Source organism: Lichenostomus cassidix, chromosome Z, assembly GCF_008360975.1.
Source record: "Lichenostomus cassidix isolate B80296 chromosome Z, HeHo_3.0, whole genome shotgun sequence".
Lineage (NCBI taxonomy): Eukaryota > Metazoa > Chordata > Aves > Passeriformes > Meliphagidae > Lichenostomus > Lichenostomus cassidix.
Window position 1 is genome coordinate 40849031 of NC_139511.1, and position 27824 is coordinate 40876854.

The window sequence follows — 27824 nt, forward strand, 5'->3', positions numbered from 1 at the left end:
AGCTTTCATTGCACATGAGAGAACCTACCTCAGAGAGGGGCACCTTCTGCCCATATAATTGCCTAATAATGCTTTGTATTAGGGACAGAAAATACAAGACAGCCAGCAGTAGAAATTCAGACTTTGTTAGTCCCAGTGTAACAATAAATACATGCTCAACCTGTATATTTAGAAGCTTTTTCTGTGTGTTTAGAGAAACTGCTGTTCCTAACAGATTTCGTGGTATTGGTGGAGAAGTTTATAGGTTTTAGTGGAGAAGTTAGTTCTACGAATTAATAGTTAGTACCTGTATGTATATGTGCATGTAGCTTCCATATAGGTATATGTGGTGTATATATACAGTCTGCTATCATATTCCTAATTTCATAGATAACTGATTTCATTCTTAAGATATACTAGTGTGCTTAAAGGATCATATACTTCAATTTGTGTGAGTAGTTCAAGAAGCAGCATTGATCGAAGAGGCACATCTGTAGATAACTGAATGCATAGAAAGGTTTGAGGGCACCTATGAAACATGGTATTCTTTGCATCTTGTCAATTAAAATTGCTTCTTTTAGTTTATTCCTAATTCTCATAGATCACGTTGGTATTTTCAAATAGGATGTCTGCAGCTTTTTCTGTACACATGTGTATGTCATTAGGTATCTCACTGTATCTTTGTTGAGTTACCTTGCTTATTGACTTGCCATTCAAATTCTGCTCTTTTGACTGCAGAGCAAGAATAATGCTTTAAAAAGAACATTTGCTTCAAATATTGTCATGCATAAAATTTACAGAACCTTTACCATGAAGGTAAATTAATATGCACACAGAACCACATGGACAAAGGTACTTCCCTAAGAATAGTGCAAGAGAGGGACTTTCCGTCTCCATGGAAAACACAGTATGTTGTAACAATAACTAAAGGGTGAAGTTAAATAATTCCAGCTGTGGACATAATCACTTTTCATGTCACTTGCTCTGTAAACAGACATTAAATTTGAAAAAAATTGGAGTGCACTTTAATTTGTTAAAAGCCATTTCTTCAATGTGCAGTGAAAATGTAGATTTTATTAATTATTTCACAGTTTTTTTAAAATTAAGAGTATTCAGTGATGAAACTTTATAGTCACTTGTCAACCATACAGTTAATTTTTTGTGGTCCTTCTGTCTGCAGACTACATGTATGTGTTCTCTCTAGGGTGCTTATAGAACAGGTCAGACCACCTGGCTGCTCTATACTTCACATCTGTAAGAGAAAATGGTATTTAACCTCAGACAGTCCTAGGGGGAGGTAACTACTGTGCTTATAGGAGGAGTCAGCGTGACTGAATTAGAGGAAGATGAGTGTTCTTTATGTTTGGTGATAGTGGATGTAAACAGATTGGAAACAGACTGGGAAAAAGTTGAGGAGCTATTGCTCTCTGGTAATTCTTCTCTAAACAGGAAGTATTGCTGTGTTCACGTTTATTTTTTGGTTTTTTGTTTGGTTTTTTAGCATAGTTCTCATACCTGCAGCATAGCTTTGAGCAGGCCTACAGTGCAGTACTGTAGTGAGCAGCTGCTCAGTTTTACCAACGGGGTACAAAAATTCCTTCATGGTATTCTGCATAGTGATAATTACTGTTGTTCTTTTTATGTTCATAATGATGAAAAATCTTTAAAAAATGGGAACTTCTCGTTTACTGACTGTCAGATGATCTTGTTCTTCTCTTATTTACAGCAGTACTGTAAAAATCCAGGTAATTTCAGTCATCCATCTCAAATATATGTAGCAGCAAAAATATGTTAGAGCTTTAACAGAAAGGGCTAATATATATAGTTTTACTTTTCAGAAGAGCAGACTACTGCTAAGGATGCTTCTCAGGAGGAGTCTGAATCAATTCCAGAGTACACTGCTGAAGAAGAGCGCGAGGACAACAGGTTATGGAGAACAGTGGTTATTGGAGAACAAGAACAGAGAATTGATATGAAAGTCATTGAACCGTACAAAAAGGTCATTTCACATGGAGGTAGGAGAAGCTGTAAGCATTTTTTAAATTGATGTAAAAAATTCATGCCTTATTGATCATGATTTATCTTTATTTTCATTCTGTTATCATACTGACAAGGGAGAGAGAATTTAGTTTTCAGCCTTGGCTGAAATCAACCTGGCTTTCAATTCAATGTGGCAATGACTAATAAGAATTTTATATTCAAAGCTACTTCAGAAGCAGTATCCTGACATATATGTGTCAAGAACGATCTGGTCACTGTAGGCTAAAACTGTCTTGAGCAAGGAAAAAAGCTTTTGACCTACAGCAAAATAAAATTTTGAAAACTTTCTTTGATTGGTTTTGACAAAACCTTTGCATGAAGAAGTAAAATGTTCTGTGATTTGCTGAATGATGTATGTGGTTTCACAGATCTAAACAAGCAGAGTGGCGAAAGAAAAAAAGATAGTTTTCCCTGGGGCTTGCATTCATCTGGCTACTCGCCTTGTGCTATTTTTCTGCCATTTATAGTTGTCAGCAGCCTTTCACCAGAAACTGGTTTATGGGATTTTTTTACATGATTTGTTAATGATATTTAAATAAGATATCAAAGAAAACATTTAAAGTAGGAAAATGACTCCATGTGCTTGCTGTATTTTCTCATTTGCTCATCTGCTTTCCAGCTTGCTCAGAGAACTTATAATTTCAGTGTTACTAGTGCACTTCTGTACAAATTAATTAAAAGGATAAATATTTCTGTAAATGTTAAAGGAAGAAAATTTTAAAAAAACTTTCTAAGTGCCTTTTACTTGGTGTCTCAGGTTTGGATTATCTTGGATTTTATATTTTTGGAGGACAGTCTTTGCTATCTGTTAAGAAAGGCATTAGGTTAAAATGAGTTGTATTATTCCTGCAAAAACTGAGGCAGGCAACTTAGCATGTCAGAGGTAAGATTTGTAAGTTTATATGAGGATGCTTTTGCTACAGTGTTGTTGATCTGCAGCATCAGTTAAAGATATTAAAATGTGAAAGTTAAAATATGTTCAGTGTTGAGCCTCTATCTGGTAAAATTACATTAAATATTATGGTTAATTTTTACATTAAAATCAGCTAAATGCTAACCTACAGGTATTCACAGTGGCCAGTATACAGAAGGTTTAATCAGAATTAATAAAGATGTTTAAGCCCCCAAGCATTTTTCCACTACAACACTACCATAAAAGATTTATGAGTGTGATGACACCTCAGACACAGTTTAGCAAACATACACAGATGGCTTAATTTAGGAAACAAACACAAAATATTTTGGGGCCTTACTAATGTTGTTTATTTATATATTTTTGTATGCTGTAAACTAGTCAATATGCATTTGCAGTAAAAACTTGTATATTTCCTACTAGATATTGATGTGTGTGTTTATATCAGCTTTTGTGAAAAATTAGATTTAATGGGAGGCTAGGTAATTCAGCTCAACTCTCAGTATGAAATAATTTGAATTCAAATTTTACATGTCTGACATTTTGTTTTGTTAGATCACTGAAATGTGAGATAAAGAGCATTAAGTTTTCTTTACATTTGAAAGGGTGCTTGTCAATAGCATTAGTCATTGTTAAACAAACAGTGTGAGATTTAACACTGTTTCAGCCTGCCACTGCCCAAACTGGAAAATTTTCCTGATATCTAGGCAAACCAAAGTAAATTAAGGACTGGATTAAAGTCTGTGTTTATGAAGTGGCAGATTGAAGATGAGGAAATAAAAGAATTTTGTTGCATCTATTGTGGAAAACTTTGGTCAGCTCAAACAGTTTCTACATTATGGTAGCCAGGCCAGTTCCATATTAAGTTCCCTTGGGCAGTACTTCAGTGGAGTGTTTAGAGGGCCAGGAGTCTTCTCTTTAATCTCAAGAATAATAATAGGTTCTGACTAAAATTACTCAACTGGAAGTTAAGTCAAGCAGCTCTTGATGATTCGAAGATTTACTGAACATTCCTCCCTGCCAAAAGACAGGTAACAGTAAATGCAGGATCTAGGTGGTAACCACAAAATAAGAAAGGGGAGAGTAGACTTGGCAGTGTAGGTGCGAGATTGTCTTCAACATATGCTGATGGTGAATCTTCTTAGAGATCTTTCTCTTTGCTTTGATTGAGATTTTGGCTTTTAGTGGCTTTTAGTGAAAATGGCTAGAAAAAGCCAGAAAAATGGCTTTTACTGGATTTTAGTGATGAATTGAAATGCACTTGTCCCGAGGCTGAACATTCATTCTCTTCAAGCATGTCTGAAGAAAAGTGGCTTAGCTTCATCTGTGGGTTTTTCTTGTATGTGTTGATAGTTAGCATCTGCACGTAATCATTTTGCTTTCCATGAACTGCAAACTGTGCTGTGTAATATAGTGGACACATCTGCCACAGTGTGCTCTTACTCTGCCTAATTTCTGTGCCAGCTGGACAGATGGCTTTATGGCAGCATGATAGAAAGTCTTTTAAAGTTTTATTAAATATATGGAAGGAGGGAAATGTCTCCCTAGTTCCGTATTTGTAAACCTGAGGAGGAGAGAAATACTGCTTTATTCCTGTTGTTGTCTAAACCCTGCTGGCAACCAAGCCCCACACAGCCACTCACTCACTCCCACGTGGTGAATCAGAAGAGTGAGAAAACTCTTGGGTTGAGATAAGGACGGTTTAATATGTAAAGCAAAACCTGTGCACACAAGTAAAGTAAAATAAGAAATTCATTCACCATTTCCCAAGGACAGGCAGGTGTTTAGCCATCTTCAGGAGACCAGGGCCTCATCACAGATAAGGGTATCTTGGGAAGACAAAGGCCATCACTCTAAATGTCCCCTCCTACTTCCTCCTTACTCCCCTCTTGGGCGTGGTGCCATATGGTCTGGAATATCCACGTGGTCAGTTGGGGGTCAGACGTCTTGGTAGTGCCCCTTCCCTTTCCAAGTTCTTGTGCACTCTCATCCTGCCCACTGAGGGGTGAGGGCACTATGAAAAGCAGAAAAGGCCTTGGTGCTTTGTGAGCACTGCGCAGCAATAACAAAAGCATCTCCATATTATCAGCCATTTCATTACAGTGCAAATCAAAACCACACATACTTGCCACTGTGAAGACAATTAACTCTCTCCAAGCCCAAACCAGCACAATTCCAAATGATCTAGCTGAATAATAATTTGTGCTTAAAACAGACTAGAGTTCCGTGAGCACTTTAGTTAAGCTTGGATATTTCTCTCTAGTATCCAGAAAACACTGTAAAAGTCTTAAAATCTCTTTATGGGAAGGTTGTTTAAGTGGTAGTATTATCCTTTAATTTTTGTCAGAGTATGTTCCTGTCTCTGAGGGGAATTTAAGTTTCCTTCACAAATACTTTCATGTCTCCCTCCTGGTCAGTTTTTTCTAGACTCAAAAGGCTTTCAAGTGTCTGAGAATATTCATCTTCTGTTGCTCTACATCACTCGTGCTATCTACCTACAACCATTCCTACCACACCTTTATAAATTGCCTCCTGATTGCATGTGTCCTTTAAGCAAAACTTTCAACTGAAATGCAGTAGTATTTTTCATTTATTATTAATGATAAATATGGAAAATCCATAGCAGCTGCAAAGGATTGTGGAGAAGATTTACCAGCATTAATCCATCATGAAAGAAAAATACTTTCTTTTGGATAATAAGCAACTGTCCTGGACCCTGGAATTTTAGGGTTACAACTTTGAAGATTTACAGCTATCATTAGGCAGTGATGCAGCTCCGATAGTGCCAGTATTGGACAACTGGAGTATCCGAGGTTAAAAAGTCATTTATACAAAACTTGCAACAAAGGATTTAACTGATCTCCAGAAGCATTTAAGGGATAGTGGGGTGGAGTCATAATTGTAATATTCTACTACTCTAAAGCCATTGCAGCTGCACAAGCCAGCTGAGACTGGACTGCAAAACTTTGTGAAACATAATTCAAGCTATGCAGGACAACAAATGAGGGATATTTTCTTTAACCTCTTTTATTCCTCAGTACGAGGTGAGTATTCAGAACATGATTGCCATAGAGCTGCAGTGAACCAGAAGTAGAAGCCTTAGAAGGCTTTTTTGCTGGTCTCTATAGAAAGTTTACTAGTAGTTGTGCTATGTGTGTGTTTCTTGAGAATTCAATTTCACTGACTATCCTACTTTCTTCTCAATTCATGATAGTTCATACATTTTCAAACCTTCGGTATGAAGCATTTCAGTATGCTTCAGAAGTAGACACAGTAGCTCTATTGCAGGGCTTCAGGATTTCTTTTTAAATTTATCCTGTTAAAAGCCTTTAACAAAGATAAAAACATGTTTTTGTCTTTTTTCCACAGGATACTATGGTGATGGTCTGAATGCTATCATTGTGTTTGCGGCGTGCTTCTTGCCAGACAGCAGTCGAACTGATTACAACTACGTCATGGATAATCTTTTCCTGTGAGTGATATGTGAGCAATGTGACAGAGTCTTTTGAGGTAGTACTCGTAATTATGTAGTGAGGGGTAACCTGTCTTTACTTAAGAGGTAATTTTGGTCGTTAGAAGGGGAGAGACAATGAAAATAGCAGTTTTAGATAAACTGCTCAGGGGAGTATTATTTTGGTATCCTTTAGCTACTCATCTTCCTAAAGTAAGGTGTATTTGTCAGGACCAAATCTGACTGTTAGTATCTCTCTCAGTGTCAAGGAGTGCAATATCTTCAACTTGCTTGGGCTACTGTATTTGCACTGTTTCAGTAGTGATTTCCAGTTCTTGCTGAGAACAATCAGCAGGGCCTTAGACTGCTTTTCACTGTTCATTGTCCATCATATATTATCATAATGTATCACTGAATGTATTTTTAATATATATTTTTTATATATATATTTATTTTATATATATATTTTATATATAATAATGTATTTTTAATGTGTTTGGTTTAGGAGTCACAGGGTAATTTTTTGACACTTGTTTTTTAAAAACAGGATAAATGGCAGTTGCTGACACAAGCAGCTCTAACTGTGCCTCCTGACTCCAGCTGCTTCTGGTTCAGCTAGAAGTGGCAGGGGCCAGTTGGACAGGACACAAATTTGGCCACATAACCCTAGATTTATCACAGGAAAATTATTTCTAATAGTAGTTGGTTTGGCAGCCAAAAAATTTGCAGGCAGCACTCTCCTGAAGTGCCTTCAACTACTTCCACATACAGCTGTTACAAAAATCAATCATTCCAGTGTTTTCTGTGCTAAAACCCAGTAAGTAATTTCTAAAGCCAGCAGGAGACCTGGCCTTTGCCATTTGCAGCTTACAAGGTACTGAGAGTGCAGACCCAGGTCTCCTTAATATTCCAGTCTGTGAAGATGCACTTGTTGGCAGCCAGTGCCTTGAAGATTATCTGTATGTGCGAAAATCAAGACTGATCAGTCTTGACTATTTTCAGTTTGACCAGTTTTAGTTTCTGGTCAGAGCAGCTGATATCATTTGCCTGGTAGAGCCTCTAAGAACTCAATGTCATCTACAGTAACTGATACAGTGCCCAGTGATTTAGAAGAGAGGAAGGAATTACCTACAGTGGTTTTAACTTGATAAGTAAAGAGCAAAGCTGACTGTAACCGTGATTGACATTCAATAGTTGCTTGTCTTCACCCAAAACCCTTGTTCAGATAGAGCTGGTGGTAAATGAACTTTGCAAAGAAACCATTGAGAGCCTTTTCCACATGGCTTAAGGATATTGCCAAAGTCAATTTTAGAAGTCACTTTTCCTGGAGTAGTAATATAAATGCAAGTTCACATTGGCTTGTGTACCTGCTGCTTACGTTAAGGCTTATAGACTGTTGGCACTCTCTAAGGCAACAAGAAAAGGGAGTAAGTTCACCCCTTTCTTTCAGTTCTAAGTCTATTAATTGCATGGAAATAGAGGGGGTGCAATAGTTTACTACAATTGCAAAATATCCAGTTACTGATATATTTAAATATTTGGTAAATCTTTACTTCTGAATTATATAGGGATCTGGAGAGACCTGCAAAGCACTGAATCTCTTTTCTTTTTTTTATACAGTATGTTTCGGATAGTATACAACCTACCTCTAGTTTCTGATTAACAGCTGGCCTCAATTACTCCTGAGTTTTGCAGTTGCTTTCCCCTCTGAATTCCTTTCACATTTCCAATTATCTTCTTCCTGTTTGTTATATTGACTAATTCTGTAAAATTGTCTTTAAAGTGTTGAGTTTGGGTGAAAATGCTTGAAACAGTTTCTACAGCAGTTTTTGTAGGTAATGCAGAACTACACAAAAAATTCTGCTGTTTAATTTGTGACTGCCTGAAAGTCAGATTAAAGCCAGTCTAGAGATTTTTTTTTTTAAATAATCTCAGCTTGAAAAACTCTGCTTTGAAAACAAAACCAACACTTTCCATTTAGAGGGAGTCAGTTGTCTAGTCAATGAGAAAATTTCTGAACATCTTTTCAAATAATGAAGAAATTGCTATTATTGCCAGATAATAAGAAATTACTAGATAGCTAAGGTTTGCAAACAAGCTCAGCATCCTTAAAATGGCAAATGGTCTAATTCAACCTACATATAAGAGCGGTGAATGAAAGTATGTGAGATAAGTGAGGTGTGACTAGAAAGACAGCAAATACTCATTTCTCTTGTAATAGTCCTGTTTCTGGTGGGCAATGTGTGTGATTGTTCTTACTACAACCGGTTATTCAAAATTGGCACAATTCCCTTTGGAGTTAATAAACAGACATTTTTCACTCTTTTTGTATAATTGAAAAACTTGTAGTGTTTTAATACATACATACACATTTTTGTATTTTTCAGTGTTTTAAGTACCTTTAAAGCACTAGATGTCATGCCCTTTGGGAAGGGCTAATCTCATAACCGTCTTTATTGAAGTAGCTTTATTAAAGTAGCTATTAAATTAATCTTTATGCATCAGAATGTCCATGCAGTCCTTTGCTTTCCTGTTTCCGCTGTTAGACAGAAGCCTTCACAAATGTCAGACAAAAGCAGGGAATACACAGCTGCAAGATAAGAAAGAGCAGTGAAATGCATTGAGGGAGTAGTGATTCAGATGGGATTTACCAAATGCATGGAACTGGCCTAGCTAATGGCTGTCTACTTTGTCCCCAGGTAAAATACCACTCTCTGGTGAGCACTGGGTTTCCTGCAATTCTTTTGAAGACATTGCATCCTAAGGAATTTAAGGGTCAGATTACATTGTGAGGCATTCCCATACACCTATGAAAGGGGCCATTATGCTTAGGCATAGAGCTGCCTTTTGTAGTGAGTGCGCTCAGGCATTCATGTTTTTAAGGTGCAACTTGTGGTTTTCCATTCTAGTTTTTACATAGGCATGCCTTGAGGCTAGATAGTAGAGAGAAGAATTTGACCGGTTCTGTGATGATCAGCTCACAAATGAGGTGGAGACGGCAGAGTGGAGCATCTGCATAGATAGCCCCAAATGAATTTAAAACTCTCCTCTTATTTGAATGAGTAGTGTGCTCTTCTTGTAGTGAGTAGGTAGAACAAATTTGGCCCCAAGAGTACTGTCTGATAATGAGTGTTGGAAGTATTTTGCTCACAAAGTGAAGTGATGTCATGGAGTGCTCTGACCCATCAGAAGTCAGGTTGATGGACAAGTTTTATTAGCCTTGAGTTTCAAAGTGCTTGTATTTTGTAGTCACAGACTTGCTAGCAGTAGTGTGAGTATGACAAGGATTAAAAACAAGTATCTTCTGACACTTCTAATTTTTGCTTTGAACAAACTTGATGGTTAGAATAGTGAATAGAAGTTTCTCAGCGGTTAATTTCAGAAGTTCCTAGAACTTCACATGATGCTGGCATGTTCTCCCTTCCAAAATCTCCTGATGTAAGGTCTTTTTAAGAAAATGCAAATTCACCAGTGGTATTTGAAAACTCACTATGAAACTTTATTTTTGTAAGGAAACCACATATATTTGAGGACACAGGTAAAACTGTGGTTTTCTAATTATATATCTACAGGTACCATGGTGACCAGTGCAAAATGTTTGCTTTGGTTTAAAGGAAAAGAAAAGGCAGTCTTGTCACAAAGTGCTTAGTCTGCCAAGATTTATTTCAAGTAGACTGCTTTTGTTTGGGCTTAAGCAGATTATGTACAGTATATGCTCATTGACATCTATACTTTTATCAGATATGTAATCAGTACCTTAGAGCTGATGGTAGCTGAAGACTATATGATTGTCTACTTGAATGGAGCAACACCAAGAAGAAGGATGCCTGGACTGGGTTGGATGAAAAGATGTTATCAGGTGATTGATCGAAGGTAAGTAGTATTTTCCTGTCTGATCCACAGCCACTATTTTAAACACTCTCCATTTCTGTAACTCACCAAAACTGTATGCCAGTGTTTACTGTATATGGTCTTTCTGTATCTTGTGTGTATCTTCCGTTATTTTAAGAAACTCTTGCTTTTTTACTTAGATTACGGAAGAATTTGAAATCGTTTATAATTGTTCATCCATCCTGGTTTATCAGGACAATTCTGGCTATGACACGACCTTTTATAAGGTATGCAATAAATACCAGTGATTTTTTATGTCACTAAGAGTATGTAACCACCCTAAATCGTCAAACATGGCTGTTAATCTTTCACTGAGTAGTGCTCACTTTGTAGCTCATGTTGGGATTTTGACAGGTGAGTGGGGGGGAAAAAAAGTGATTTATACAACTAGTTGCAGACATTATAGGCAAACCTGTTTGTGTATTTAAAACTGGGAATTCAGTCCCTTAAAACTGTCTTTGTTTAGAGCCCAGATAAAAAGTATGTAGGAAAGGGGACTGCATGTCATGATAAGTGCCTCATTAAAAAAATTCTGGCTACAAAATAAGATTAAGCTACAATTCTGGGGTTTTTAAATATCATTGCTGCTTGTAGAAGAGGACTGCCTGCACCCTGAGGTGTTTGAATGCATTTGGTTTCAAAGAAAGCTTTAATGCTGTCAAGAAAACCTCTATGATTGGTAAAATAATTTTTTAAAAAATGTTACCAGCTTTAAAGACCTCACACTTACTGCAGAAGGTAGGCAAGTGTGCAGCTGAAATACTGAAATCAGGGAGAGCAGACTGGCAAGTGAAAAAAACAATTGCTTCAGGCAAGGGAAGCATCTACAGAAGCCACACAGTGAATGACACACGTCATGACAGATCTCAGGGAGTTCTGCTCACAGACTGCAGGTGAAGACACTGGAGATGTCTTGTCACAAGGTGCTCTGTCCTGGCAGAGTGACATTGGAATGGGGAAGAGAATGAGTTGTCCCATTGCTGCCGAAGTGCAACAAGGCAGAGTGTCGTAAAGGAGCTCCTTTCTAGGTGTGGTATCTTTAAGACCAAGTGGAAGGTGACAATTCAAAATACCAGAGTATCAGGGAATCAATACTTGGACTTATCAACAGTAGTTACAAAGATTTACTGAGTTGCATTTCATGGCTGAAATATTTCCCATTTGCTCCTATTTGCATCCTATTTGCTCCCAGAAACAACAGTTCATTTTCTTTAAAGTCATGTCTTTAAGGTCATGTCTTCTTTAAAGTCATGTTTCAATTCATTAGTCATTTGTTCAAAATGACCATTCTAAGCTGCAGTGAATACAGGTTTTTCATTGCCAAATAGGAGAAAATGTTCATGCTAAATAGTTTGGCAAAGCAAATTGGTAGTGCAAAAGAGACACACTAGAGACCATCTTCCCCTTCTTTTCCTCTTCCCCTTCCCTTTCCCCATCCCCATCCCTAAACACTGTCAGGAGGCATGAAAAGGACTAAGGAGATAAAGAGATAAAAACCTGATTCAATTGAGGGCCGATGACTGTAGTTTAGTTTGCTAGCCCTGAGCTGTTCCCCAAACCCTTTATAGGCACAGTGGAATTTTAGAGTAAGAAATTAATTGGCAGAGATTTCAATGAGATAGTTAAAGGTGAGCAACATAAGTTTAGTTGTTTATCAGCTGAAATGTGGGACTCTACAGTAGAAATCAAGAACCTGAAGGACAACAAAATGGTAAGGGGTAGTCAAGTTATTGAGGGGGTGCTACCGTCAATCCTACCTCAACTCTGTCTTAATTCTACCTCAAAAACTGGCAAGAAAATTCAGTGGAGTTTGGGACCCATCTTAACTGACAAACCATGGTCTGAACACACAGGATGAAAGAACTATATGTAACAGAGATAGATCTTAGATACTGTTTTAGAACCCTTATAAATATTCACTCCAAAAATTATTTGAGCTGTTTAAGATAAGAAATTTGATTTCTAATAAAGGAACTGTCTATGAAACATATGTTGCATTTGGTGGAAATATTTAAATAGTGGGAAGTTACTGCTATTGGCAGCATGCTTTCCCTGAAGTCTGAAAGCAGCTGTATCTGGGATGCCCATACACTGACTCCCACATGAAGGAATTACTTAGGAATCAGTCACTGTAGTGTAATTAGTAGACCCAGAAGAATTCTGAGGGGAAAAATTACCCCTTGAAAGGTTTTTTAATCCTTTCTTGCCATCTTTAAAAGCTTATGATTGGCTTGGAGCTTGCCAAGTTACTTTAGCTGGCAGTTCAGATGCTGCAGACTATGATTAACATTTTTGAAAAAATGCTAAGAATTATCAGTATGTTACTGTACTTTGACTGGACAACTGTGAGTAATCTTTGCATCCAAAATGCGACCATTAGTCTGATCTAGTGTGTGTGCTTAGTGATGCTAATCTGGTACAGAGACAAATTATAGTGAATGAGCTTAAACGACCATTCGCAGCACCTTCATGTATTTCTGTTCCAGTTGTCTCACTTTACCTTATTGGAAAAATATGTACATTGAGAGTGGAGGCAGTAACCTTCTGCTCAGAGGTATTTCAGAGGCTTCATGTTGTCTGGCTGTACCTGCGGGTCAGAAGTAAATAGGAGGAATATGTTCTGTTTTTCATGACCTATACTTCACATATGTTGTTAAGTGAGTTTGCCACTATTACTGATGTTACAAGATGATGTAGAGACTATTTTTTGAGCTAAATTTGAAAAAATTGCTTTATAAACCAAATGAGAAAGATAGATTTTTCATAACCTCACATATATCAAATAACTTAGGTTAGACAAGTGAGTGGCCTTACATTTTAAGTGTGTTTTCTGAGCAATTTAGCCTTTTTCCAAGGGATCGTTTTTCAAGCACAATAGATGAATCATACAGGACAAATGAAACAGACAAAGTATTTCCTCATTAAAAGGCCCTGCAGTAAGAATAGACACAATCAGATCTTTACTCTTCTGAACAGATGATAAAATTCAGTTTTATTGTGTTTGATTGAGAATTGGTGTAAAATAGAATTTCTAAGTCATCACGATCACTTGATAACCATCATGATGATTATATCCATGTCAAGTAATGCTTCCTATCTCTCTTTACATGTAAGTAGCCTGTAAGGGGATTGATTCTTTTCTGAATTTTAACACATCTTCTTCAAACTGTAAAAGTGATCACATTGTCTAGTATGTAGGCATTGCAATTTATGATGTCCTGAAGACTGTGATTCAGCCCAGGGAAGAAGAGTGAAAGGTGTAGGCTTGATTTCAGTCTCACTAGAATTCAGGTAGGTTCATGATCAGCTGAACTCTATGTTAAGATATAGTTACTAAAGTTATTAGAGAGATGTCTCTGTCCAAATTAAGGTGCAAACAAGACCATATGCTAAAGTCAAGTCAGTACAGACTTTTACTTAGCAGTAAATGTGAGGGAGTGATTGAAAGAAATAGAATGGGCATGGGGAGAGGAGAAAGAGTGTGACATACAGGGACAGACTAAGTAGAAAAAATATCATCACTCCTTGATCCTGATGGTGTCCTGTTGGTCTTCTTCTTCTGGTTTTCTTGGTGGTGAGGGTTCCGGTCAAAGTGATGATCACTGTCTTGATTGAGCGGGGGAAGCCCACAAAACGCAGAGTCCATTGCATTTGTATTCACTCCAGTTGAGATGGGAATTCCCAGGTACCTTGCCTTCTAAGATGTTACAGCTGCCTCTTACATCAGTGAAGTTGAGTCATTTATGGTCCACCAGTGTCCTCAGGGATGAATACCTTCAGGCTATATGTGAATGTCATGGTTCTTTGCCAGAGGGAAGTTTTCACACCTGAGCCATTGTGTAAGAGATTAGCATGATAGAAAGCCCTCTCCCACCTCACAGGATTTTCCTTTTATCAGCCTTTTTCAGCTGTGGCAGGTGGATTGTTTGAGTCATTAATCATTAACAGTCCAGTCTCTCACTCTGTAATTGAAATATGAATATCCAAATGCTTAATTATTTAATACATTTATTACATTTCTTTATTTGGTTTTGGTATGTCATAAAAGATTGGGGGGCAAAGTCAATTAATACATTTTTTCTGTGTTTCAGCTCTAAGTTCAGCAGTAAGATACAGTACGTCAATACATTGGCAGAGCTTCGTGAGATGATTCCAATGGAATATGTGAATATACCGGACAGCATTGTCAAGTAAGTGATGTACAGTAAGCATGTACTTGTTCCAACAGAAACTACTTCCACAAACTACTAATAGTTTGTAAGACTGTAAGAAAAACAGAAAGCACTTTCCTGATGTTCATAAAAATGATTACGTGTTCTTCCACAAGCATGTCACTGTCAAACTCTGAAATGGGAGACCACTGTGTAATGGAAACAAAAACACAATAAATATTTGCTTCTAGCAGAGTGGGCAGATTGTTTGGCCTTTCCTGAGGTATCATCTGTGCCATGTTTTTTCATAACTTTTACCAATATTTAAGTGAAAGTGTTTTCAAGTTTTAGTCATGCAGTGCTTTGAACAGAAACATTAATTAAATGGGTTTTTAATTTGGTCAGTAGAAGACCACTGAAATTCCACAGGTTTACTGTTCCTTATCTTGTCAGTTTTCATGGTTAAATCTATAACCACCGAAAGACAGTTTCTCAGTTCTTGCTGCTTACGTGTAGAGGTTTTTTAAATGTAGGCATTTCCAAAGGAAAACATCTATTAAAAAATTGTAGGAAATTGATTGGCATTGCTCACCCCAACTGACTTTTTTTCAGGCCTGGAAACAGCAAAATCAAATGGTATGCCAAGACTGAAAACAACTGAAAAAAATCATAGTTTTCGTGTAGTCATTATTAAAAAGATGTAGTGTTCAGGAATTTTTTTAATTGTTCTTTTTAGCAAATGTCCTAGGTTTTGAACAGCCTGTTCTAGAAGGTGGTTTGATGAGTAGATACACAAGTATGATTGTATTTTTATTATTATTGGTCAGTGACTGCTTTCAGAGTTGTTGTAGATCTCTTCAACCCAGTAAGTGTTTCCATACCTGTTTCACAGTAGTTGTAAAGCAATTTCCTCTGCCAAGCTGGTGGTGTAATTCCAGGGAGCAAGTGGGAGGCTCAGTTCTGACAGTGGCAGTTGTGAAAACAGTAAATTACAGTTGTGAAATCAGGGGTCATAGAGACTTCCACCCAAATGCATTTGCTACTGTAACTTGTTTAGAGGTGGAATGATGCTAAGAATGTGGAGCAGAGGCCATTGGTCAACTGGCAAAAAGATATCCATAATGTTTTAACATCCCTAATGAGTTTCCATCTTCCCCTCCCTCCCTGCCTCCCTCTCTCCCTCTTTTGATTCCTCTAAACATTTTAATTTCTTATAGTTCCCTTTGATAGAAATCTTACCATTATGCTCGGAGATTTTTTGTCTGTTTACTTGCTGTCTTTTACAGGTACACTGGGGCAGTACACACATCTGTGTTATACACATTTTTTCTTCCCTGTAGGCGTAAAAATGTTTGAAAAGTCCATTCACCTCTCAGACCAAAGGTGAAATTATTGCAGCACTAGTACCAAAGGAACTTTAGTACTTAAAGAGTTTTAGGGAACTGCCTACTTCTGTCATTAACAGCCAGATGAGAGATCATGATTTTGCTGAAAAAGACAGAACTGGAAAGATGACAATTGTGCCTATCCATGGCAAGCCTTTCAAGATGTTGTTATAACCAGATTTAGTGGCTGCGTGTGTTCAAGGTGTTTGTGAGTGGCTATTGCCATACCAGTGGGAGAAGAGCAGTGTTCAGCTCATAGCTTCCCTTCTGCTACAAATTGAGTGAGATTCCTGTAGAAAAATACAGTTCATCTTTTGGCATCATAATTGCTCCACTGCCAAGAACAAAGATACCACCTCTGGTCTATGAAAATCCCACCTTTAGAAAGTACATAGGGTTGTGCCAGAATTTGGGTTGTGTGGTTGTTTGGTAGTTTTCAGTGAAGTTGGATACAATATGCATGTTGTACTGTATGACCTTGTACATGTTTTCCTTCATCCACTCTTATCTTGTAAGGTATGATGAAGAGAAGTGTATTAAGAGAAGAATGAGGTAAAATTTTCTTTCTAGCCCATACTGCTGCTCTTAATGGAGTGAATCTGTGTGACAGCCTTTCACCTGCAGGCAACCTCAACAGCTGAATGAGAGAGGACTTGCAGTGATGTGGAATCTTACTTTCTCCTTCAAGCTGTTGAGATCAGCCTCCCTTGCAAATAAAACTCACTGAACTGTAAACGTCCTTGACTTGGCCCAGGCTGCAGCTAGTTTAACATTGTCTGATAGAGCAACTGAATGCTTTCAGCTCTGTCCACTGGGCATGCCTCAGACCCGTGCTGCTTCTCTGTCTCTGCCTCCAAATGTGCTAAATAAGGAGTTACAAATTTAAGGTGTGTTGAGCACAGGGATAAATGGTATCATACTGAACTGAAGAGCTTTAGGGTCAGTGAGCCCTAAATCATAGTGGGTGCCTATTTTAAAAGCATGTACTGTATTTTTTCTTTGCATGCTGTTGCTCTGCTTCACTCTTATGCTCTGCTTGCTTCTCTGTTTCTTTATATCAATAACTTTTGCTCATGCAGACTGGATGAAGAGCTGAGGGAAGCTTCAGAAACAGCTAAGTAAGATAGCTTTCAGCTGGATGCTGGCATTATATTGTTTCACAGGAATAGCTTGAATGCAGTAGTACACTGTGTTTGGTACAACAGTCACCTTGTCGTTTCAATTACTGCGTAAGTTGCCCCATTTGTGAATTGACTTCCCCTCTCACTAAGAGCAGCCTGCTTTTGTACTGCTGGGTATCAGTAATAAATAATGGTACCCTTAAACTATAACAAACATTTTTGCTCTTTTTTGATGATTGATTGTATAGTCATGGGAATGACTGAAATCACATACATACTCCATTAAAATGGATCCTTAGATATTTTCTACCCTTCACCTTTTTTTGTCAGATGATTCATACAGTTTTTAAGAGGTAGTTCTTTCTACATTTTTTTTCTTTTTTTCCAATTTACTAAATTTGGGTTAGTTATTGTACCTCATTCTCAGTTGAGGTAGGTACAAAAATTCCTCTGTCTTTCCAATTTTGTCTGGATAGGCCAGAGAATTAGTACTTGATGATGGTACTGTATTGTCTATGGTCACTTAATAAATCAGTGTCAGGTGGTGATCAGATATGTTAAACTGATACTCTGTGCTTTGACTTGAATGTAATGAGGCAGTATGGTGTAGAGTACCAAAGAAATCCTTAACTGGAAGTACACAATCCTTGATTCACTGAGTAGAGCTTAGAAAGTATCCAGTGCACTTTCCTCATGTGGGTATTGTACACAAAATTCCTGAACAGGAATCTGTGTCTGTTGGTTCTAGTGTAACATTCTTCCTTGCCATTTTTGTAATCAAAGATTTTGAGTTCTGAAGTTTCTTTCCAGTCACCTTCCTTTTGCTTATGCACTTCAGGATTTTCATCTTACAGCTTCTTCTTTGCGGTATTTTTTCCTAAAAGTTTCCTCTTTTGCAGTACACATTTTGCTTCAGTTCTTCTGAGTTAGTTTCTAAAACAACCACAGAGTAATACCTAAAACACTGGCCATTACTTTTTGATTCTAGCAGTTAGACTGCCTCAGAAGCAGTAAATCCACATAAGTAGTTATCTGATACCACCTGACTATTTTGTGAAACAGAAAGGCCTATCCAGCCTTGAAATGCAATCTCTATCGCTTCTTATCCCTTCTGTTCAAACATTTCCAAATGCGTTGTATATGTGACAATGAAAACTGTGGAAGAAAGCTGCTTTCTTGTTAGTCCATTTAAAATAGTAGAGGCTGCAGCATAGCAAGTGAAAGGGGAACAAAATACTCATATGAGGCATCACTGATTATTGTTATTGATGGATGTATGAAGTCACTGTAGTGCATTTGCTTTCCCCAACTTAAAGAAATAGCTTAAAAATTTGTTACTCAAACTAATGTGTGTTGTGGGCACTAAGATCCATACATTCCTAACAACAAGAACATTTGTATGTTTGTGCTGTTGAAGATATTCACTACAGTTAGTTATTACATCCCCAAATTTGATGTCATATTAAAAAAGAGAAAGAAATAAACACAGAAAAAAATGTTTACTCATCTTTTTCCTTGTATCCAGAACTAGCTGCCTCTCAAATGATCCAGAAATGGCTTCAGTGGAGCAGGAGTAAGAATTTAAGCCTAATACTGTCATTACATTTTAACATTATTTTACAACCTTGCTGCTAGGAACTGAGGCTGGGTAGACTCCATAAAGCTTTTTTGGGATAAAAATGCTAAATACTTTTATGGTCATATTCAGGAACAACATGTGCAAGCAGCAAAAATACTGTAGCTTTATTATATGTAAATTTTATATAATTTATATATGTGTTATATAATGAAGGTCTGTTACATGTGTGTTGCACTGGGAATGTATTTGAAGTGTCCTTAACCATTTTCAAGCAGAGAGAGATATAATTGTTAGTCTGAGAATATTCAGGTTAAATTACATTAAAAATAGAAAAAGTGCAGTATGATCACAGTGAGGATGGTCCCATGCATTGTCCTCAAGTGGTAAACTTGCCATTCTCAAAGACTAAGAAATCTTACATTTTACTTTGATTTCTGGGCCATGGTCTTGAGATCTGCCTTCTCTTTGCTTTTCTGCTTCTTAGCTTACTTCATAATTATTTTCTTTATTAAATCTCAAGCATCTTTACAACTTTTCCTTTCAAAAATGGACTGGTTCCCTTGGAAATGGGAATGTGTCAGTCTTCTGGTATGCTGTTATTCCATCTGATACCATAACTGAAGCCTGAAAATGGAAAACCCTGCACTGCTCTTACTGTTCATCAGTGGGAGTGTTTGTGTCTGCAGTGTGTCACTCAAGCAGTAACAGTTCATTGTCAGTGTGTATCCTGGCCAGTGTGCACAGGCACAGCGAGTGAGGACGTGCCTGTCCCTACCCATCTGACGGATGTGCAGAAGTACACTGCTGTCTCACACTGGAATATTGTACAGGAAATATCATATAGTAAACCTGACTCCTCAGCGAAAGATTCCATCAGTAACATGACTACTAATAAACTGGCAAATAATTAGAAGCATATGTAGCAAAAGTTGCATAAATAAACTGGAGCTTTGGTTTTCACTTTTTAAAAAATAAAACAGTGCTCTAGTGAGCTGTCACACTGTCATACCTGATACACAGGTTAGAACCATAAGCTAAATTCCTGATTCCTGGAGTGGTTGACATTATATCTCATCTTTTTTTTTTTTTTCTCAGACATCATTTCATTCTATGAGTCAACATGAGAACTCTTTTTCAAAGTATAAGAACAAAAAATGACATGTTAAAACTATCTGCCTCTGATTTTGACCTTTTGTGGCTTGAACAATCTTCCTGTTTTTCTCAAAAGATAAGCTGGGTAGCAGAAAGCAATATGAGAAGCGAATTTACATTTATCTTAAATAAATATAGTTAAAGCCAAATTAAAGTTAAGTCATGGCATTTATTTTCTCTGCATAAATATGAATCTGTCTTCAGAAGTGGCAGTAATTTTCTTGTGATCATATCCCTCATTTCTTGTGTCATTTCTTCAAGAAATAGTATTTCCCATGTAAATCCCTTTACACTGAGAACAGCAGTTTTACACAGACTTTTCCTCTGTGCACTTTCTGCTGAAACATCTCTGGAGTCTGCCCAGCTCTTAGTTTGCTTCTGTTGTCTCTTTCATACTATTCCAAAGACCTTTGTATATTGTCATGCTCCCTTGTGCTCTATTTTGTTCAACTCCTTGCACTTCTTCATTACTTTAAAAATTATTAAATAATTCACAGTGAAGGAACCATTGTCTAACAGTTCATAAATATTGAGGAAACTTTAAATTATGTGTTCTTTAAGTAAGATTGTATCTTGAGGTAACATTTATGGAGACAGCTCCTTACTCTAAAACATACTTCTAAAGTGTTTGATGACATGCACTTTGCACTAAATAGCAAAACTGTACACTTAGGTACATTTTTAGGGGTACCCATTCCTGTCACACTGTTGTGTCATTCCACCAGTGGGTTTTGCCCACCTGATGTTTACTTCAGATTGGAATTGCTTAAAAAGTAGTTGTTAATTTCAATAAAACAGTAACAGAACTCAGTAAAGTGTGTACTCTCATAGATGGTGGGTAGAGTATGTTTCACACTACTGGATTGATGTAAATGAGAGATCAGGATACTCTACATTTTGTCAGAACTCAGGACTGGGGAAATGACTAGCCATGTGTTTACAGAGCACTGATTAATTTTTTGTTGTTGTTGTTCTGTGTCATTTTGTCTTTAATAAATAGGATCGACATGACCCTGAAATAAAAAGCGTTGTTGCCAGGCATTTGAAGAAGAGAGTTCACATGGATTTTCGTCACCCAGACAATCACAACCACACTGTACAATAAATGATTTGGTCACCTGTGTTTGGTTTATAAGTTTTCCCTGTCATTCAGCAATTCAAGAAGACCAAAAGGTCTTCCAGTCCTGTTGCCATGGAAACAGCAGAATTTTGGGGTGTGGTTATTTTTATTGTTTTCAGAAAGTTTTCATTAGGAAAGCTGTATCATCGAGCATTGGTTTCTATGTATGTGTGTGGTTTCTTTCTAAAAGGATATAATTTTACCAACAGTGTGCCTCATGAATAGGTCTATGAGGATGGGGATTTTTTAATTTTTGTTTTCAGCATATTAATGTTTATGCATAGCTGAACGCACTAGTTATTGTTACAGTAAGTGTTAGTTTGCTTGTGTCACAGAGCAGCAGCAACTTTATTGTTTAAAAATAATTCTAGAAATGATGCAAACTTTCTTGAATTTGACAGGCCATGTTGGATCATGTTTTGGGTAACTTGTCTAGGGAAGGGTTATGACAACTGTTTTCTCTTACTCTAATGAACACACATATGCACTTTTCCAAACCACCTGCCTTTTGGGAAGTCCTAATGGAAGTCATATTATTACATACTCTCTGCAATATTACTCTCTTTTTTGCAAGATTCTTTTATGCCTTAGAATTACATCTATGGATTCTTTATGTTGTAAAGAAATTCTTAGACATAACAATTCAAGATAAATTGCACCTCTTAAGTATGGTCTAACTCTAGTACTGCTTTCAGGTGAGAATTATTAATGAAAGGGAAAAAAAGAAAAATATTTCTTGGGGCATAAAGTTTAAGCAGAGGCAGTAGAGCATGAGCGTTCATTTTTTTCAGCAGGATCTAAACTGAAAGTGAAAGTTCTGTTCTGTCCTTCATTTAAAAGTTCAATGTTTTTGGTCTGTGGTTTGCACATTTCCAACTCTGTCAGTTTCTGTCTTGTATTTGCGAGTTAGTCTGCAAGCAACGAAGCCTCTGTCATTGTGTGCATAGTTGTTCAGCAACTGTAATGAAGACTGTTAAAATTGTCAGAAAGGCAAAAGAGTGCTTTCTTACTGGCCAGCATGAGAACTGAAATGTGTGCCCCTCTGCAGTACTTGCTCTGTGCTGGTGCCTGTCAAACTTGCTAGTCTGCTGCATCACATCTTTCTGCCAGCTCCTGTAAATTTTCAGGGGAAAGGCCTAATCCTGACCATTGTTGCTGCTCTGTAACCTTGTCCTAAACTAGGATCTGGTAGGTTCCACCTTTTCTCAGATATTTGAATCCTGGCTTGTGTCTGCCTTATAAAAGTGGTGTCACTTAGTATATTGGGGATAATGTTTTATGTACAGATTAATATTTGTATTGACTTCCAGATGCTAATTCAGCTTCATTAAGATCTAAAATATTAAAAGCATTTAGTAGCATGAAGTTGCATCTTTTGTAGATCTGTAGGTTAAGCCTCCTAGGACAAGCAACATGACCTATGTTATGCAATAGGTGAGAAAAGTTTCCAGTAGAAGAGTTCACCACAAAGCGGAGGTTCAGCACAAATCGTCATTTGCTGTTGGAGACCTAAGTGGGGTATAAGATATTTGTGTTTTGGTGGTGGATGTGAGCTCACAGTTGAATTTAATTCTATTTGCTTTGTATGAAATTACTAAACAGCAAAGTTATACATTAATTAATATTATTAGTGTGGGCACAATAATGGTGGTAGCCTGAGGTGCAAGGAATTTGTTTAAGCCAAATATCACATTAAAACAAAATGGGTCATTGATGCGATGGTTAAAAAATGATTGCAAGATCAAAGTGTGGTTATCTTTGCTTATTAATATATTTTGAAATGTTTTTTAATGTTATAGCAATTCTATATTATGCTTACAATAATGTATTAATATTACTAAATCAGTAGTTTGTTGAAAGAGAAATATAGTACGTATAATTGCACAGATAACGGCTTTTGTATATGGATTTTTTCTACTGTGTACCAGTGCTCAGATCAAATACCAATTAATAGTTGCAATTTCTTTTGTTAAAATACCTATGCTGACTTAAATTATAGATTAAGCAATACAAAGATATCTAATACCATTGTATGGATATATATACCTATGAATCAGAAATAAAGAATTGCAACCCACCACTGGAAGTATTTCCTTTTAGCTCCAAATTGTGGGGTTTTTTATTCCCTGGGTGTATGGAAACACTTGATTGGTTCAGATAAGTTCTTTGCATAGTTGCAAATTTTTTTTTTACTTTCCATTCCCTATCTGTTCCTCCAAAAACTGAAATGGAGTCAGTTTTGTGTCTTATTACATTATTCTCCATCTCCATGTATTATATCCTGGCTTTGTTGATACTAGCAGTATTGCTCCTGAAAGAAAGCAGAAGGAGCTCTTTAAATTGCTTTCTAATTTGTGTCCATGCTATTATGTACAGATCAAATGCACAGGTAGTCTCAGTCCCTCTCACATGTCAGAAAAGCAAAATCAATGGGGCAGAAAGAGATTGACTTTGCAACCACCAAGAGCCGATTTATAAGCTGATTGACTCCAGTGAAGGAAGGGGTCAGAGCTGGTGTACGGGGAGTCCTTTCACCTGCCTGGTACCTTGTGCCCACATCCCAGTCCTTGTCTGTGTCACATGGGCCAATTTATACTGCCACTACATAAGGTAAACCTGACTGACTTCTGGAGCTGTCCTGAGCATTGACCAGTGAGGGACCAAATACAGTATTAGAAGGGGATGAGCAGTGGCGTCTTAATTGCCACCCACCTGAAAGCAGCTCTGTGAGAGTTCCTAGACTTTTTCAGAGTCAGGAAGTGGGATTAAACAGACCTTTCACACTTGTTGAAAATAGGTTTCTTGACATCTGGTAAATTTGGAGATGCATCAGATGTTTACCAAATTATCAGCTTGTGTTTGAAGTGACCCTCAATTTCCTACCAGTGCCACTAGTGGGAATAAATGACAGGTAACATTGTTAGCAGTGCAGCCATATTTATTTATTTCTAGAAACAAGAGGGGTGTCCCTGTGTTGCCTGGCACAGATGAAGCCAATAGAGTGAGCATCAGGAGATGAGCAGTTTTACTTCTCATTCACTGTCCCTTTCCTCCAGTCATGCAACTCCTCTGGCACCCTGTTCCCATTGCAAAATACAGCTACCATGCAGACAGGGTGTGAAAGTTACCTGCTCTGCCCATGGGAAGACCAGAGAATGGCACTGTGAAGTTAAAATATCAGCTGTTCCTGTTTGCACTGCTGTGGTTTACAGTTCTGTAGTCTTTGCGTGACAAATGGTCAATTGCTACAAAATACAAACTCTCCTCCCTTTTTACTTTGCAAAGGTACTGAAGTCTCTTTAAAAATTACATGCTTGGTTCTTACATGTATTTTTCCTAAGCAAAACAGCAATCAAAAGGCAAAATTGCCTTTTTGTCCCCTTCTAATTTTTAAAGAAGGTAATGGTATTATTATTACTATTATTATTATTATGAAATATCTACTTCATGTGCCAACAGATGCATATGTTAGCATTGTTAACAAGGTCTTTGTTGGCTTCAAAGGATAAAGGTTTTGGTCTTGAATCCAGAATTGTTAGGTATGAGAATGCGCTGTAATGTGTTAACCCTATAATGCATCATATTTGGATTGTAAAGACAGAAGAAATGTCATTTCAAGCCAATACCATATTATGAACAAGTAATCTGATTGCAGCATAGTGCTGTTTCTGCGTGATTTTTAACTGCTTTGAGGGACATAGCAATAGACTCATGTGTCTGTCCTAATACTACACTGGTGATCTGTGAACTGTCTTGGGAGTAAATACCGACTCCAGAGAATGAGGTTACTGTTGTGTTTGAGTTGACCAATTGTGACCTCTGTGGTAGGCTGCTGCAGAAAAAAAAAGTGTGATGTCTCTTTTACAGTATCTAGTCTGTCAGAATATTGAACTCTTAAGATTGTCAAGCCACACTGTTCAAAGGAATTAAATTTATTCTTTTATTTCACTTCTCAGTATTATCTAAGTCGAAACTTGCTGCTAAAATAGAATCAGTTAGAAAAAAATTCAAATCAGCTGTGTCAAAACCTTATCTTCTTGCCTCTGTTATGTATTTCAATAGGCAGCAAGCAAAGCAGCTTCCAGTGATGGTAGGAAAATAATCCATAGAGCACTTCCCATGATGCACCCTGAGGCCTGGTTTGTAAAGCAAACTCCTTCCATGAGACAGTGACTCAGAAAATGAAGTGCTGGCTTTCTAGGACAGACCTCTGTTAAGCCATCAAGACCGTAAAACTTCATCTCTGTCTTCATGCCTTTGAAGTAACATTGCCTTAAACAGTCAAGCAAAAGAACACAGAATATTAATGTGAGATTTGGCCTTTATGATGTTTAAAAAAAAGAGGGGTAAGGAACACAGCTGAAATTATCAGTCAGAAAAAGGAAAGCTAGGGGAAGGAAGGACAGGTCAGGGAAATGACTGGGGAAAAGCAGGGTTACAGACATCTTTCTGCTTGAGGCTTCAGCCTCCTTCCAAATTCTGATTCTCCTTGGGGAGAGCTTCTGAAACATAGCAGGCCTGTTTGCCTGGAGCCCTTACTTAAAAGAAGCACAAGTGAACTCTGTTCTAAATGTTCTTTTTTTCCCTCATTTAAAGAAATTATGGAATCCCTGGAGATAAGTGGCTTAATCTGGTGCTCACTCTGTTTAGAATAAAACCTACTCAGCCCTTGTGTAGACAGCTCAGGGGAGAAAGCTGAAGATATGGGAAATGGTGCATGAATTTAGAAAATTAAATTTTGCACATTTCTTAGTGACTTGCACAGAATAAGCGTGAGTCAGAAGAAGTCATAAGTGTGAATTAGGAAACAAATTAAATATAGAAAGGAAAGAGCAAGATGAAGCGGGGGGCACATGGAACACAGTGTTTCATAGTGGAAAATAGCTGCAGGAGAGAAGTGACAGAACAGGAGATTAACTATGCCAAAGAGGAAAAACGGAGACCAGAAATGTAATGTAAAAAAAAACCTAAAGCACAAAAAACAAAAACAACTTCATGCCTCAGGAGAGAATTCTTGTATTACTTGATGTATCAATAGCAGGGCTCAGAGGAGAAGCTGCCATGTCCTGAAGGTGTCTCAGTTGTATATGACAGTATAGATGTATACAGCAACAAAAGACCTCAAGTTATCTGTTGACTCACTTCCTACTGCATTACACTTGGAACAAAAAAGAAAATCAGTATGGTGAAAGCAAGTGAATTCAAGACTGCAGATGTTGGGATCAAAAGCAAAACTAGTGAGACCTTGCTGATCCACTAAAGCTGGTCTGATACTCTTTAACTAGAATAGTTGGCTTTGTTCCATCACTGGTATGATCATACTTAACTGAACAGATGAGCCCAGGTGGTCAGTGTACTCCGAGGAGGAAAAAATGATAGGTGCTGGCTGCTGTTATTTTCTCTGGAATTTATTTTCTTTGGAAAATGTTCCTTTCAAATAGAATTTTGTTTAGTTTTCAGTAATTGGTCTCTATTCTGTCTGGCAAGCTATGACACACAGTAACTGTGAGAAGTTTCTCATTCACAGCTCCTGTTAGATGGAGAGCTTTCTGCTTTTCTTACAGTCTCACAGATACTGTGGATTACTGTGTGAGTTCTGCCACAGCTGGATTTGGAAGGGTAAAAGTTGTATGCTGACAAAACTTGTATGCTGAGCTAAAGACAATAGGTAAAGCAAAAGCTGTGCACACAAGCAAAGCAAAATAAGGAATTTGTTCACCACTTCCTGTGATCAGGCAGGTGTTCAGCCATCACCAGGAAAGCAGGGCCCCATCACATATAACAGTGACTTGGAAAGACAAAAGCTAAACACATACAGCACACCCCTTCCTTCTCTGCAGCTTGGTGTTGCTGAGCATGAGCCTTCGGGTCAGGTCGGCATATCCCTTTGGCCAGCTGGGTTCAGCAGTCCTGACTATGTGCCTCCTCAACTCCTTGTGCACTCCCAGTCACTGGTGGGGTGGGTAGAGGAGCAGAAAGTGCTTTGACTCTGTGTAAGCCTGCTTAGCAGTAACAAAATTTACTGTGAGGGTGGTGAGGCCCTGGAACAAGTTGCCCAGAGTTGTGGCCCATCCCTGGAAATGTTTAAGGCCAGGTTGGATGGGGCTTTGAGCACCCTGGTCTAGTGGAAGGTGTTCTCTCTGGTTTGTTTGACCTGATAGGTTATTATTATTATTTTTATTACTATTATTATTACTTCTACTACAGCTACTACTAATCCATATTAGGTGTTTTTACTTCCCTGTTGACATTCACTTACACTTCTTCCATGTATAAGCTTCCTAACTTTATCCCAGCTTCAAATAAATAATTAGTAATGCTGAACAGCTTAGTTTTTCCATGTTTCTAATTCAAACAGGACTATTTTAGATATTTTCTCTTGAAGTAAGAATGCAGTGCAATGGGAATCTCGAGGAAGCACAAGAAGGTTTCTCAGGATCTGTAGTGACCTGAATTCAGCTCAGGGACTGTGAAATAGAGTGGTGACAACTCACCTAGGTAGACAGGTGTGCTGTGATGTGTTACATTAGGCACATACTAGTAAATTCATACGTATATGTATAGCTACATAAATTTATGAGCAAAGCCAGAGCTGAAATAGATTATATTGCATTCAAGGTTTTGCGTTGCATTTGAGTTTTGAAGCATCTATGTCTGTTGCTTTGCTGCCTGATAGGGTGCTGGAAGTTGAGTTAGCTGCCCGAGGGATACAACCATTTTTATGCCTAACAGGATAAATCTATGAATTTCTTTCAGAGTCTGTGGTTTTAGTTTTAACTTTATTTTGGTGATAATTGGTATTTTGGTAATAATCTGGTACCACAACATCTCACTGCTACTTGCTATCTTTTTATTTTATTTTTCTTTTTCATTCTTAGTGTGAATTATAGGAAGATTTTGTAAATTAAGCAGAAAAAAAAAATCCCTTGGAGGGTCTGCCTGTTTCAGTTACTTTGCACTTCCATACATCCAGATCTGAAGTCCATGAGGTGCCCATTTGGTTCCAGCACCTCCTCTTTCCCACAGGAGGAGAAGCATGGAG

At 37.6% G+C, this 27824-nt stretch overlaps 1 protein-coding gene across 1 annotated transcript in view; it reads left to right on the forward strand.

Annotated features, from left to right (window-relative positions):
• The window catches only part of PRUNE2 (prune homolog 2 with BCH domain), a 131544-nt gene extending 108685 nt beyond the window's left edge, over positions 1-22859 (forward strand). Inside the window, 8 exon segments of the mRNA XM_085043750.1 lie at positions 1818-1994; positions 6302-6404; positions 10125-10256; positions 10415-10501; positions 14366-14464; positions 16890-16928; positions 18457-18504; positions 20663-22859. Coding sequence (XP_084899876.1) covers positions 1818-1994; positions 6302-6404; positions 10125-10256; positions 10415-10501; positions 14366-14464; positions 16890-16928; positions 18457-18504; positions 20663-20684 — 707 coding nt within the window. The 3' untranslated portion in view covers positions 20685-22859.
• Positions 22860-27824: the final 4965 nt, after the last annotated feature.